General features: G+C 41.8%; 1 protein-coding gene across 2 annotated transcripts in view; it reads right to left on the bottom strand.

Annotated features, from left to right (window-relative positions):
- Nucleotides 1-16,091, bottom strand: part of Pde7b (phosphodiesterase 7B) — a 321,725-nt gene that overhangs the window by 29,406 nt on the left and 276,228 nt on the right. For both annotated transcript variants that reach the window (XM_005360960.2, XM_005360959.3), the window contains 5 exons: nucleotides 10,654-10,805; nucleotides 8,290-8,353; nucleotides 6,403-6,498; nucleotides 3,969-4,069; nucleotides 2,144-2,275 (listed from right to left, as the gene is read on the bottom strand). In XM_005360960.2, coding sequence (XP_005361017.1) covers nucleotides 2,144-2,275; nucleotides 3,969-4,069; nucleotides 6,403-6,498; nucleotides 8,290-8,353; nucleotides 10,654-10,805 — 545 coding nt within the window. The remainder of the gene's footprint in view (nucleotides 1-2,143; nucleotides 2,276-3,968; nucleotides 4,070-6,402; nucleotides 6,499-8,289; nucleotides 8,354-10,653; nucleotides 10,806-16,091) is intronic.

Genomic DNA, 16,091 nt, shown 5'->3' with positions numbered 1-16,091 from the left:
CTCTCTCTCTGTGTGTGTGTATGAGGTGTGTAATATTGGAGAGTGGAGGCAAAGAAAGTAAATTCTAGGGTCTTCTTCTCACAAGCTCCTGTCCCTCTTGGTCTGCCTTCCTCGACACGTGAACTGCTTTTATTCTGAGTCAGGCACCAGGTGGAAATGCCTGTAGTGTCTTCGTATTTACCCTGGTTGGCAAGTCAGCTTGGGAATCAGGTCCAGTCTGCAGACAAAGGGAGGGTGCCCTCTGGCCCTGCCTTCGCTCCGGCTGCTCTGGCTCCTATCTTAGCGCAAAGGCAAGTGCTGGGCGTTAGGAGGGATCTTCTTTATCAGAACTGCAAGAGCCCAGCCAGCTGATGGAGAGGAAAAGCCTCCCACAGCTTATCTATTCACAGTCCATCTGGATTGCAGGGAAGTCACGCACAGGGTGTTCTCCCAGCCGCCCAAGTCTCCAGAATTAGCTCTCCTGTGCCACTTTGTAGAACCTGGGGCTTGAACTCAGGGTGAACCATGAAGGAAGCCACTCTACCCACTGAGCCATCTCACTGGCCCATAATGCGCATGTCTTTTCATATACTGCATGCAAAAGTCTACTTTTATAATCTTAGTTTTAAGTGCAAATCTGTCCATATTGGTAGATACTTCACTGTTAGGATTAGGATAATGAGAAATTGGAGCGGTACAAGTTTTCTTGTTAGTTGGTGGTGAATCAAGTAGCCAAAGTTGACAGATTCTCTTTGTCTGGTGCATGCATTCGAGAAAGTTAGTGTTGCCAGCACTAGAAAGGCTACTTGGACGGGGGGTGGGGGGAGCTCAAGACAGTCATTCATTCCCCTACTCCCATTCAAATGTCTATGATTTTATCAATCAACAAAATTAGCTCCTCAGATGGTTTTGAAAATTTAGCTTTCATTTTGTGCTTTTGTTTGTTTGTGTTGAGACAGGGTCCCTCTGACTCTCTCTAGTCCTGGAGCTTGTTTGAGACCAGGCTGGGCTCAAAGGCACAGGGATCCTCCTGCCTCTGCCTCCTGAGTGCTGGCTTTAAAGGCGGGCACCATTACACCCAGTTTCTTGCTTTATTTTTGAGTTCCCCATAAATAGCCAATTCTAACCAGTAAGTGCTCGCTGGTTGCCAAGGGGTCCAGCAATGAGTGAGATGCCAGGTGGACCCTAGACCTCAGGATGCTGGTTCCTTTCTGAGCACAAAGGCGCCTGGATCTGCATGTTCCCATTGTATTTTATTGGAAATAAATACACCCCTGAGCTGAAGACTCTTGCTTGATTGAGCTGGGTTTTTTTTTTTTTGATGGTTTATAAGACTTCTTTTGTCACTCAATTAAACAAGATCTAAAATTGGGATAGATGATTCCCGTTTATGAAACAATCTTGTTATTGGCAACTGAAAATAGCTCCAGGACTACCCTGAGAACTCACATCAGCATCTGGCTGAAGTCCCAGCCCTTGGGAGGCTGAGGCAGGAGGGCAGAGTCTGAGGCCTGGCTGGCTTTTGTGAAATCCTGCCTCAAAATAAACAGACAAACAACTACAAAGCAGAGAGTTGAGAATATTTAAGCGCATTAACGTGAGACTTAAGGGCTGAATAGATATACCACTGGCGAGAGTTCTCTGGGCCAGCCAATCATGCTGCAGAACGCCGTTGGAATAACAAAATATGGCTCTTCACTTTGATAACAGACCCTTGACTCCAAGGCTGATACAGTTTAGAAATGGATCCAGAGGCTCAAGTCTGAACTAGAATCACACCTGGGAAGTAGCTATGTAAGAGCTGTGAGAACCAGTTTCAGCTGACCACTAGGTATAAGACAGTCTCCACAGAGACATATATCTCAAACCACAGGAGGGTAGGTCCATGCGTCCTGTTGACTTAGGACAGTTTCAAAGCTGCTTTGGAGCAAACCTAGTTTCTTGATTATCTTTGTACACTAACTTAGCCTTCAGAGGATAGGCCTGTTCTAATTCAAACCCTGCTCTTTGGATGTGTTTGTATCACTGAAGGTGACCTTCAGTGAGGACCATCTTTGTGGGCAGGAAGAAAGTTCTAGCTGTGCACCTAAGGCAATTGACTGTACTTGCCCCTTGCTCAGCTTAGTTTTTACTTTTTATGCATTATTTATTTATTTATTTTTACCTGATACAGGTTGGCAAGGTGGTGGTTGGTTTTGATCAGAAATGGCTGGTTCACCCCCGGATGATCAACGTCATGAGCTGCTGCAGCCAGTAGTCCAAGCATGATATCCAGAGGGGTGAGGAAGCTGGCCAACTGTCAAAGAACAAAATCGGGAGATTGACTGTTACCATTTGCTGTGCCTCAGTCCAACAGAACAAAACACCGTGAGGCCTGTGAGTGAGAGCCCTGTCTTCTGAGGTGGCCAGTGAGGGGACATGCCCACAGGACTATAAGTGTGACAGCAAGGGCGGCATGGGAAGCCACTGGGCAACCATAACTTGTGTTTTCCATCCCGGGCTCTCTTCCTCCTGCTAGCAAGTTGTGTGGTTGCAGCGGCTTAGCCTGTGGGCAATATCAAAGGCTGGTGGGCAGGAGCAGCAGCCATTCACCCTTGCTTGGGGAGAAAGTTACACGTGAAGAAAGGAGTTAGTCAAAGCCATAAACAGACTCAAAGATTCACTTGTGTGTTTCTTTGTTTAAAACATCCACTTAAAATATATTGCTTTTCTCTCCCTCACTCCTGCCCTGTGTGTGTGTGTGTGTGTGTGTGTGCATGTGTGTGTGTGTGTATGTGTAGGTGTGAATCAAGGCCTGTGCAAACCACAGCATGTGTGTGGGGTTTCCCACTGTAGGTTCTGGGGACCAAACTTAGATTGTCAGGCTTTGGTGGCAAGTGCTTTTACCAACTGAGCCATCTTATCTGTCTTCCCTTAATCATTATTATTGTTATTTTAAATCCTATACTGGGAATTGAACCCAGGGCCTCAAGCACGCTTGTCAAGCACACTCCCACTGACCTTAGACCCCAGCCCTGGAGTGTTTTTAACAAATGTGTATCTTTGTTACTTCTTTGAAAGAAGGAGCTTGAACTGCAAATTTTGAATTCCTTCTCAATAGGCAATAAGCGGTGGGGGAATGTGTGAGAATCTACTTTTTGGTCAACCGGAAAACAGGCAGGAAAATGGGAAGTCAGACTTAAGAGTAAAAGTATGTGATATAACTTTTAGACTATGTAGAGATAAAAAATAGCTTTTGTTTGCAGGCTTTCTGAGATGCTTGTGTGATAACTGTGTCTTTAGTGAATTAGGTTGAAGCATCTGTATATTAAATGAATTACTAAAATTGATTGAACTAAGCAGAGTCTTAAACTTGAATGCTATTTTTTTCTTAAAAAAAAAAACTTCTCAAGAAAATTCCTACTGTATATTATACCAAACCCCTATTTTTTTTCCTAGCGAGGGACTGCCTTGATTGTGAGGCCATTACATTACACTATCATTATGTCTTTATCCTCTGATTTTGGGTTGGTTCGTTGCACCCGCGCATGCTTGCAAGCTAAGAAGTCTTGGACATACACAAATTTTCTTGGACTCGGAACCAAAATCTCCCATTGGCCAAATAGAAATGGGACTTGAAACTGGAGGAGCTCTGATCCTCATTTATTGATCAAAAACCACAAGCCGGGAAGCCCTTTCCAATAAAGCTCAGGGCCAGCAGAGTTTGTGGTAAAGGTCCATTGCAAAAGGGCTGCCATATCTAAGAGTAGGCTGGGTGTTTCTGGGCTCGCACAGCCTTGAAAATCAATAAACCATGGAAGGGAGTCTCAGAAAACCCACATCTGTTTTCATGGCTATGGTAAGAGTTTCAGAGCTGACACTGAAAACGTTAGTATAAATAAGTTGCAGTCATATTGTGGAGGATTCCCAACACTGAACAATTTAGCGCTGAGCAATACAGTGACCTGGCATCTCCAGGTGACTGAGGAGGTGACTGAATCTCGCTTTACCTTGGGCTCCTTCAGGTAACAGTGCATGGCCTGGGTGACGTCGGCTGCATGAACAGCATTGTGATACGGGTTGTGACCATGGTAATCTTCCTGAACCATGACTAGGCAGAAAATAGAAAGCTTGGTCAGCTGCAATCGGAACAAGCATGGCACAGCAGATGAGACTTACTTAGCTGTTTTTCACTTAAAAGTATCAGAGCTTCCAAAAGGAATCCTTTAAAAATGAAGGTGGTTTGCAAGCCTTGTGCTTCAACTGGACTGTTTGAAAGAGAAAGGAAAGGGGAAAAAAGGCCAGAGGATTTGTGAGGCTCTTGGGATTTCTCACCTCTTCCACAAACGGCCCCTTTCTGCCGATTCTCATTTACAGGACAAATAAATATGGAGGGAAAAGTACAACTTTATTTCCCACCATCATTTAATCATTGAAACCAGAGCCCTTGTGAGTTGGATTCCTGCTGTCCAGTGATTATATTACCACTTGACTAGCAAACACTCATCGAAACAAATCTGTTCTCCATCAGGTAGAAGTTCCAGGTTTGCACGGATACAAGGGAGGCTTCTTGGTTTATGCCTCCCTCAGTCTTCCAGAGCATCATCTTCCATGGCCCACTGGTGCAATACAAGGCTTAGAGGGCCATGTCCAATAATAGGCAATGCAATCTTAGTTTGTTGCTTATGGAAGCCAATACCGTGCTTCAGCGAACGACCAAATTGATGCTTGGGATGCAATATTTTCAGTGTGTATAGAATGACTGGACTTACAAAAGCTATATTCTTTTAGCTTATGCTATGAGTTTGGGTCGGGTTCTACTGTTAGTTCAGCTGTTAAGGCTGTGTTTCTTATATGTCCAAAGAATCTGCATCTCTTTAGATCAATCAAAAATTATTTGACCCTTTTCATGGCATTTCTTTGCTCAAGCAACTAAAATGCAATCAGTCTGAGGTTCTTTAGGTTTCTGGAAAGGAGCCAGGTTGTGGCAGTTCCACATAGTTCTACTACGCTGTATGCACTCTTTATTCAGTTGGCTTGTTTCATATCATATGTAAAGTGTGGCTCTGTCACTTACCTGTGATGTGCAAATTACTTAACCATATTTCTTACTTTCTTCTCTGACTTTGGGCTAGCACTATTCTGAGGTCAAAGTGTCACTGCCTCTGCATGATCCATGTATTAATACATGTATTAATACATACAAGTCCTTGAAAGAGGTCCCAGAAGATGTAAACAACATGTAAACCTGGTGGTTGCTGCCACCTTTAATCTTCCTCCTGCTGGCACTGAGTCAACTTTCAAATCCATGGACTACAATCACAAGGCAAGCTAAAGAATCAGAAATGGACTAAGTGGCAGAGGCAAGCCATCTGGCGATTAGGGAATCTACCTTGGATAATTCATGGACAGATAAATCAGAACACTCACACACAGAACCAAGGAGGAACTTGGGCTGCTTTCAGAGAAAGAATGATGCAGCCCTGTGTATAAAGATGGCAGGCTTAGACCTGCGTGCGGACTGAGGTGGGTTACTCACTAGTCAGTAGCCTTGGGAAAGTGATGAAACCTCATGTTTGTTCTCTGTAACTGGACCAAATGGTGAGAATAATGTCCAACTTGCGGTTTTCTTCAAACAGTTAGAGATAATTTATTTAAAGTGTCCCCCCCATAGTGGGTGGGATGGGAATAGTAATTATCATTCATTTTAAAGATTTTCAGCAACTCCTGTTGTGACTAGAGTTACTTGAGGCATAGCTCGTTGGAATTTTGTAAGTATGAGAGCATATCAGAATCATTTAGACACTTACATATCTTGGTGCTTTTCGTTATATATCCTAAGCTAATGATTTGTCAATGGCTTAGGACAGATAAGCTATATTTAGAAACTATGATCAAATCTTTTAAGGTTAATCTGAGATCTTTTTCTATCATGATGTGGTTCTTAACAATTTATTTAAAATTATTTGTTATTGTTTGAGATTATAATATATTATACATCATTTCCCCCTTCCCCTTCCACCCTCCAAACCCTCTCATATACTTCTCCTCACTTCTTTCAAATTCATAGCCTCTTTTTCATTAATTGTTATTACATATATACCTACATATGTATATACATACATATTCCTATATGCACAAATACAACCTGCTCCAACTGTAAATGTTACTCGTATATATGTTTTCAGGACTGACATTTTGGTGTTGACTAACCAGTTGGTGTGCTCTTCCCTGGGGAACACTATGCTCCCCTCCCCACCTCAGCATTCCTTAGTTGCCTGTTGTTCTTAGTGTAGGGGTGAGGCCTCATGGGCTTTCTCCCTTATCGTGTCTGTTGTTATTGTCCTTGTTTAGCTCAGATTTCTCGACACTTGTAATCAAAGAGTTATGCATTGTCCTTATTCCTGTGGTTGTGTAGGAACATGAAAAAAAAAAAAGACTTACCCAAAAACCTGTGTAAGGTCACCATATCCAGCTTGAAATGGTGGATGAGTCCATGGGTGTTGAAGAGGTGACATAACAGTGTTACCAGACTGTTCCCTGGAGAGGAATAGACACTGGCTTTATCATTATTTTAAAAAATGAGCTAGCAAGATTGAAAATAAGATGTAAATGACCCGAAATCAGGTTTCTCTGATAGAATAACTCCCCACTTTGGATTTGAAATTACATATAGCATGATCTTTCTAGGTTTCTCACTGTTGTACAAATAAAATTAGTTCCCATCTTCTTACACTAGTGGAAAAGAAAATATCAAATGAAGACATTTGTCTACTGAAGTATTGAGGGTGCTTGTGTGTATGTGTTTGTATGTGTGTATATGTAATTTTAAAAACGCATGGCTGCTTTCCAATTGACTTTCACATTACAGGATTATTTAAATTAATACACTGCTCAACAATAGTAGCCCATTCTTCCTATAACACTTTTTAAAGAGAAGATTGACTTTGTGATATTTCACAATTCAAGCGAGAAGGGCTGCAGAGTTAAAGCTAGAATTTTACTCTAGGGATTCAGGTCTTAGCAATGGGCCAAGGAGCTGCCCAAGCGTCTTCAGTGCAATCTGAGTATTGCCAAAGAACGTCCTCTTAGGGTACCTGATCAAGGTGTCTCTCCAATTTCATTGTCTTGGAGCTATTTTAGAACTCTCCATGCTAGAGATAACATCACCACTGATGCTCTTCATAGACTTAACTGCAGCTAGTCTGCTGCTGTCACTCAGCGGCTTTTAAAACCATTTCAGTGTGCCTTACTGCACGTGTGTGTGGCTCTTTGCGGCTTCCTTTGGAACTGATGTGGTAGGTCCGCGACCTGCTAATGAACTGAGATGAACAGCCTCTTTGATGGCTTCGTTTCTCATTTCCCTAACAGCCATGATTATACTTTCTTTCAAACACCACTTCAGAAGTTCTTTGACTCACAGTTAATTTTGTTTATCAGTACCCATTTCGAGCTGATCCAAACAAGCCCAATGAAACATTAGGGACTCCAGGATCCTGCCCATATCTATTTTAGTTAGCTTTCTGTAGAGTAGAGATCCTCTGCGAGGATTTACATCTACATTATACGACATCTCTCTTTCAGCACATTGCTTGCCAAGTCAGGGTTGAGAAAACCATGGGCAATGACTGAATGCTCAAATATGAATGACAATGGATCAGACCAACATCAGCATTAAGTGATGACAATGGATCAGACCAACATCAGCATCAAGTGATGCATTTCACTGACCTAAGCTGTTTACATTTGTTCAACAGGTAGAGGAAAATATATTTCGTTATTTTGCGAGGCAAAGCTTTTATAGACACAAAGACATGTGAAGAAGAGTGCTTCTTTTTCAACGGGAGTGCTTAATTTTTAACTGCAGCCTAAGCTTTTCCATTCTCCCCAAAGCATTTGCTTCCTTCCAACCATGCCAGACTTATTTGAGCACTGTCTTCAATGGGCGGACTCCGCTCTGTAAGAAGCTGTGTGAACACCTTACCCGAAGGGTCAGGGCTAGTCAGGTGTTCTTTTGTGCCTTCACTTTCCCTTGAGGAGCAATGAGCTCGCTCCATTTGGACACAACCACACTATCTGGGAGGAAGGAATGCAATCAGCGGTTTCCTAATTCTTCTGGGATCACAGGTCAGAAGGAAACTGTCCCAACACGCTAAGGTCAAATTCAGGCCTCATTCTTCATCTGAATTAATTCTCCCCTCCCTGGTCTGTCTTGACTGACTGGATTTATGAGAGTGGGAAAATACAGAAAAAGTAACTTGTCTAAAGATACAATTTGTTTCTCATGAAATGAATCCACTCTATGGTGTGTATTTTAGTGAGAATCCTTACCATTTGTCAAGCGATCAAACAGGAAAATGTCAAAGTCCCACGTTCCAACTTTGGAGAGCATGTGCTGAAAAGGCAAACAGATACAAACAATGCCCAAAAGAAGCACATTGAGATTCAAATATTTTTGTCTAGACACAGCAATTTAAACACTTAGAAAGGTGGGGGCAGTAGCACACTACTCTCTGTACAGCAGATTTGGGGTAAACCAGGTTCTACCCCACTCCCTAGTGACAGCTCAAGGGGCAGGCTCTCAGGTTTAGTTACCTGGTTTAATGTCGGCCTCTTTTCTTCCCGACTGTTGCACCTTGGTTACACCCTCACCTTCTCCAACCCTCCTCTGAAAGATGTGGCCAATATCATCTAGAACAGACGGTTTGTTTGTGGGGCGGAGAGAGGCAGTGCTACATACCTTAAGTGCCTGCCACAGTGTTTATTCAGAGGGAACATGGATGGAGGTGTGCAGGATGCACTGGGGAGAAGTTTTGCAACATTTTTTTTTTCTTTTTTTCCTCTTGCTGTTGGTATTTGTGGTGTTTGGAACTAAACCCAGGATCTTGTGCATGTCAGGCAAGTACTTATCTACTGAGTTAGAGTCCCAGTTCTTACAATAAAACGGTTTAACGATGAAGTGAAAACCAGTGCTGAGCATATGGATTTTCTCAGTGTGGACTGCATGTAAAATTAACTACTGTGTAGGAGATTGAAGAGTGACTGAACATACCACATAATTTAAAGACCTACCATGTACCACAGACTTTTTTTTCTATTAGAAAATGAACCATATCTCGAATTAAACGTGACATAAAACTTTCAGTGGTTGCTTCTTTCTGTGCTATTGTTCCCAAAACTTCACCACCCCTGTTTGAAGGCACAGTCACTACTGCAAGGACTAACTCATGATCCTTTCTGCCCCCGACTGGGTCTGTGTCCTGTGAGAAATCCAGGACTTTATACAGCATTCTTGGCCCTCATGGTTTATTAAAGAAATAAAGAGCATCTGTTTATAGTGAACTTTTACCCACATTGTACATCATGAAATGCAGATCCACACCCTGTCTTCTGACAGCCAGGCTTCTGGTTTATTATTCTTTTATATATCTCAATATCACCTTTTAAACACGTGACTCCTTGAGGAGGGAACCCGCCATGAATGCTCTGTCACCAACACTGCAGTGTTAGAACTTATTATTGATCTCCTTTCAATAAATCAGCCAACTATCCATCACCTTGTTAACTATCCACTAGCCATTACCCACCAACCAATCATCTACCAACCACTAACCACACATGAATATCAACCAACCAACCAACCCACCAACTATCAACCAACTAACCAACCAACCACCAACTAATAACCAACCAACCACCAACTAATAGCCAACTAATAACCAACTAATAACCAACTAACCAACCAATCACCAACTAATCAAAACAACCAGTGACTCATTCAGTTTCACCCAGGTTGCTGTAAGGTCTAACTAACTTTTATCTTCTTATAGACAGGATATTGGGAGTTAGTTCCTCTGGCACCATTTATTGTTCATTTTTAGTGGCATATATATAGTAATGTATTGTTGTATGGAGATAATACTTACCATATATGCTATAAAATACTACTTTTGACATCTGTTTGATGGTGACAGCTTACCTTTGGAATTGAAATTCCTTTGGCAACTTAGTCTAGATGCAACTTGAAAATTGTTTTTAAATCATCTCACATTGAATTCTACCATATCAGATTGATGTAAAGTGAAAATAATTTATTATTACAAGTTTTTTGAATGAATTAAAAAGACAACAATAGGCTAATAAGCTGCCAGAAGACCCTAATGTGGAGCGAAGAGTTGGTAATTACTAGATGTAATTTCAGTTGCCATCGTATAAGACAATTTAATAGATTTAAAAATTTAGTTAGCGCCCTAAGTAGCAATCTTACAGGCTGAGACTTTACTTTTTTTAGCACTGTAAAAATATGTTCTGCACATTTATAAAAGTGAAAGTAGCTAATGTGCATTTGGCATGAGTATATTATGCATGAAGACACACTTTACCACAGGATTGGGGGTGTAGCTCAGTGGTGGGGCATGTACTTAGCTTGCATGAGTCCTGTGTTTAATCTCCAGCACCCCACCTATACCTCACAGCTACCACGACAGCATGCTCTATCTAGAAAATCTTTAATTTCCTCTATGAGGTCTGTGGTTCTATTGCCTTCATTTTGTGGTTGAGAAAGTAAGTCCAGATTTGTTAAATACCTAACCCAGAGTCACACAGTCCCTTAGAGGCAGAGTAGGGCTCAGACCCAGGTGCTGTCAACTGGGTCACAGGTCCCTGACCACTGCCTGTGGGGGGTAACTGGCTTACCCTTGCTTGTCCAAGGTAGTCTTCATCCAGCAGGTGGAGGGGGGCCTGCGGTATAATCCCACGGAGAAGCCTAGACGCATGGAAGTATCTTTGGAAACTTAACAGTCTTTTCACCTTCTTCCTGGTGCCGATTTCCCCTGAGTGTGTTGTATCTGTGGAAAGAAACCATATGGAGAATTTTAAGAGTTTAAGGGAGGCCTCATTTTCTCTGAGTAAAGTATAATATGTTATAAAGGAGAGTCATTCAAAAGACACCTTAAGGGCTAAATTGAGTTGAATATGATCTATTAACTTGATCTTTGAAACTTCTCTAATAAATGGAACAAACAAATAAATAGGAGCTTCCTGTCTTTTCTCTTCCTTGTCCCTCTTGCTCTCTCTTCCTCTGACAAGGTCTTATATGTAGCCCGGGATGGACCTCAACATCAAGATCTTTCTGCTGAGGTTCTAGAGTCCTGGGTTACCACAAGTGGCTTTGTGTTTTTTCATATTTTACATATACTTTTCTTATACAATTTTGGATACCATGAGCTGTATGAATTAAAAACTTCACTTTTTGGTTGGTTAATTTCTCATCTTAGGATCTTCCTGAGATGTTGGAAAACTGTGAGAAAAATACTTCCTGTTGTCTTAGCAATATCACTGTCAAAGTAACGATGCAACATTGTAAAACTAACCAGCGATGCTGCGTAAAAGCCAAGAGGACACCCACTTTCTGTGTGCTCTCTTGCTCTGGTAGCTGTCAGTAGAGACACTTTCACACTCGTGCCACGTGTACCCCTCAAAATCTGACGCCGACACCGTGGTGACTTCACAGAAATGTGGCAGGTACCATTTCTGAATGTCCGTCAAGATATGTCTCATCTTATCTGGGTTGAAACGCTTGAGTCACACAAGAGATATCTCTGATAAAGTTTAGACTTCGAGTCAACTTAGGAGTCTAATAGGAAAATATGCAGCGGACGTATAAAGTAATTTGTTTTTCTGCCAGATCTTCTCCCATCCTCCTATAGAACTCAGGATTACCACTAATGAGAAAAAAGAAAGCCAGGAGAAACATGGAGCAGTGAATGACTAACATCTGTAACTTATTACTGGGCTGTATGAAGCATGGAAAGACATAATTCAGGGCCATCAAGACCCGCTCTGCTCTGAAAACAGTGCCTGATTAAAATTGCTTCTATTTACAATGCTAGATTTCACCCATAGTAAGAGGCACACATGTGCACGTGGAGATACACAGAGAATTGCCGAGGTGGTGGTTGGGCTATATCGTTACTAACAATGCTATCTGCGGACTTCATTCTGCAGGGAGCTTCTCCATTCCAAGTGCTTGGTAAAGAAAAATGTAAGGTGAAGCTGCTCGCTCATTCATTAAACAAACAAACACAAACAAACAAACAAACAAAGAAACTCGAATACATTTTTTTTTTTTTACTGCTTTAGACATTTTGTTCATTGAGCAGAAAGCAAGATTTCTGCCCTCTTAGAATGGACGTGGCAGAGGGAGACTGACAATGTGTAACGTTGAAGTAAAATGAATAATAAAGGGTAAAGATAAACGTAAAGGGGTGGGTAGGTGGGGGTGAAGGCAGAGAACACGGGCTCAGAGGGTGTCGGGAGCAGTCAGCACTGACCTATGAGAAGGCACAATTTGACCCAAATTAGAAGTGCTGAGGGAATCAGCTGAGTTAATACTTTGGGATGTTGCTTCCTGATATAGAAACCAGGAGTGGGAAGAAGCCTAGGATCCTGGGATGTGCAAGGGAAAAAAGGGTCAGCGTGTGTGAAGAGGAGAGGATGGGTAGAGTGAAGGATGAAGTCTTGGAACGGAAGACGGCCTGCAAAGATGTCTCAAGAGGTTACTGGAAGAGTCCACTCAGGAGCCATGGCTGCTGACATGTAGTGGTGGCAGAGGAGGGCACAGAAATGGTGGTAGACCTTCGAAAATATTTAAGTTATATCCAAGCTTTTGCCTGAATGCCTGGGAGAATGGCCTGCCGTTGCTTGAGACAGGAAGGCTGTAGTGGACCAGGGCTGCAGTGGACCAGTTTTTATGTAGTGAATTAGCATGTCTGTTAGAGACCACAGTGAAGATCCTGAGTCAAAGTAAGAGGATGTAAAGTCCAGAGCTTGAGGGAGAAGACCCGGTTAGAGACGACAGGATGAGGCTGCCCGGGGAGTAAAAACACTGATGAAAAACGACCCAAGCTTGAAGTGCGGAGCGATTGCACTTCATCTTCAGAAAGGTACAGAGAAGAGGAGCGTTATGGGAGGTGAAGAAGAGCAGACGGAAAGCAGGATAAATCATTCCCCGGGAGCCTTCTGGAGAAATACGCTGTGAGACACCGAGTAGCAAATGCTGTTAATGGTGGAGGCAGGAACAGCACACTTAGAAAACACATGTTTCACTGTGTGCACTCACAACAACTTTTAGCAATAGGTGCATCTAGCTCCCAGGGGAAAGGACCAGTTGTTGGGATGGGACAGAAAATGCCCATATGAACAGTGACAAATGGCACTGGAAGATGAGAACTTGAAATACGATGGGATTGTTTGGAAAATGAAGGAAGATGGGTTGGTGTGATGGCTTAGGGGTGCTGACTGCCAAGCGTGATGACCTGAGCTGGATCTCCATGACCTGCATGGCGGAAGGAGAAATCCAACTTCATCAGATGTGGTCTAACCACACACACACACACACACACACACACACACACACACACACACACAGCACACCCGTGCATACCCGGGCACACCCGGGCACATGTGCACACTTGTGGGCACACTCATATACACACATGCATACACAGGCACGTGAGCGTGCACACACACAGACACATGTGCACACTTGCGGGAATACTCACATACACAGGCACATGTCCACACACACACACCAGCACATGCGTGCACACTTGTGGGCACACTCGTGTATGCATACACACATGTGCACACACACATGTGCATACACACACACTTGCAAAAGGGAAAAATTTGAGCTTCAAAATAAATGATGGAAGAATAAATTTTAAATCTCCAACTGGAAAAAAAAAATCAATGAACTTACGGTGAAGCAGACAAGTGATTAAGATAGGGAAAAGCTCTTTGCAGAGCATGCCAACCAATAAATGCAGGAGAAATAATAGAGTGGGAAAATTGCCATTTTGCAGCCATCACGGTAATAACTGAATTGGGCCAGAATCCTTAATGGATATTACAGTGATTAAAGAAAATTTAAAATGCATCAGGTAATTGCAGTTTGGTTCTGCCTATTAATTGGGCAGAGAAAACGTAAAATGGACAGTTATTTTGTGGCTGAATGTAAAAGACAAGCCTTCTTTACTAAGTATTCAACACTATTCACAGGAGAAACTGGCACCTTGTGCTTTCTTACAAAGGTCACTAAGACACAACAGCGGGGATGTCACACTTCTGCTGCAAGTGACTTCAACACACAGGAAGCATCGGACAAGTCCAGGGCAAATCTCAGTGCCACAGAACATTAATGACAGGGTTATGTATTATTTCACATTATTATTATTATTATTATTATTATTATTATTATACTATATATTATTATATCATACTGGTGATACTGAACTACGTACAATGTGTGGTTCTGAAACGGTGCCTGGAGCAGGGGGAAAAAGTGCCCATAAATGACATTACTAAGATAACGTGACATTTGAATATGGAGATTCTGAGTTTGAGTGCTTGCGTATGTGTGGGTAACACTGCATTTGTGGATTTCTTGAATTTGATAGTGGAAGTCTGTAAGAGGATTTCCTTGTTCCTTGAGAGATACATGTTGTGTTATTTGGATAAAAGTATTTGTACAATTCCTCAATAAAAAGATGCAACAGTAAAGCAAATACTGCAAAAAGAAATGTCTGGTCTGTTCTATTCTGGATGACTTTTTACATATTTAAAATTATTTTACAACCAGAAGTTTAAAATAATACACACACACACACACACACACACACACACACACACACACACACACGCGCATTAGAGTTTTAGTTAGCTGTAAAAAACGAGATATTATGTCATTTGTAGAAAAATGGGTGAAACGAGATCATCATATTTAGCAAGATAAATCAGATCCAGAAAGACAAATATTGCACGATTCTCCCATATTGGAAGAACGATTATAAAATATATAGAATGGAAGTAGACATGGGGGACCATGTGGAGGACAAAGGAGAGGGGGCAGCAGTAGGCGGGAAAAGAAAAGAGTCACAGATACTTGCTCTATCTACAAAATAAAGGCTGGAGGAGTTTTTAAAAATGTTTCTGAAAAATTACAAATATCAACTTTGCTCTGGCCTTGTTTTTGTGATCCAAGGTAGAAAAAAAAGCTACTTGAGAGATTAAGGAATATAGGTATTTATCTTTCTTCTAAAAATGAGATGGTCAGTTTCCTAAGCCTTGGGATGCTGGGAACCTCTCCTCTCTCATCATACAGCTTCTCCCTCCAGCATGAGAAATGCTTAATAATTCTTATTCTTAAAGATAAACCCTGCTGTTTAAAGAGGACATAAGATAAACCTTGCAGTGATCCAGGATGTAAATATTCTAGGCATTGCTGTCCATCAGTCTGAATGAACTTAGTAAGGCCTAACTGTACAGTCAAAATGGTTAATCTTGTGAATTTTGTGTCACATTCACCTATTACCAGGATTTAAAAAAACCCAACAATTCCAAAGAAATACACGTCAGATGATTACAGGATGGTCCATCATGAACTGAAGAAATACTTATGTTTTAATTATAAAATTAAGTTTAATTTGTTTTTAAATTTAATAAGAAAAAGTTTAAAGGGCAGAGTTGGGTTTGTGTGCTTGTGGAGCATACACACACGTACACACATGCACACATTTGCACACACACTCACACATGCACGCAACACACACTTGCATACATGCATGCACACACATGCACACATATGTACACATACGCACACACGTACACACGTGCGCGCACACACACCTCCTTGAGAGGAGAGAAAACAGGAAGAGAGAAATCTGAAACAATGTCACTCTTCCCTCCCTCCCTCCCTCCCTCCCTCCCTCCCTTCCTTTCTTTTGAGGCAGAGTCTCACACAGTAGTCCAGGTTGACTTGAAGCTATGTTGAGATTACAGGTGTGAAGCAACAACCCTGCATTAGTGCTCTGGAGGGCACACATCGTGCCAAGTGGAAGAAAATTCCCAGAGTAGCTCTCTACAGAGGAAGAGAGCATCAATAATTGCATAAAATAAATTGATTGAAATCTATCTTTATTACTTATCAGTTTAGGAACCTCCATTCCTGTGTTATGTGAGATAATGAAAAACCAAGCCATAAAAGCTGAAAGCATAGTTGGGGGAAAATATTCATTTAAAAAAACTGCTTGAAAAGAAATCACCATATTTGCACTAGAAGCTGCTTTTGGAAG

Source organism: Microtus ochrogaster, linkage group LG4 (assembly GCF_000317375.1).
Source record: "Microtus ochrogaster isolate Prairie Vole_2 linkage group LG4, MicOch1.0, whole genome shotgun sequence".
NCBI lineage: Eukaryota > Metazoa > Chordata > Mammalia > Rodentia > Cricetidae > Microtus > Microtus ochrogaster.
Note: the sequence above shows the minus strand (reverse complement) of the source record. Positions and strands in the feature narration are given on the sequence as shown.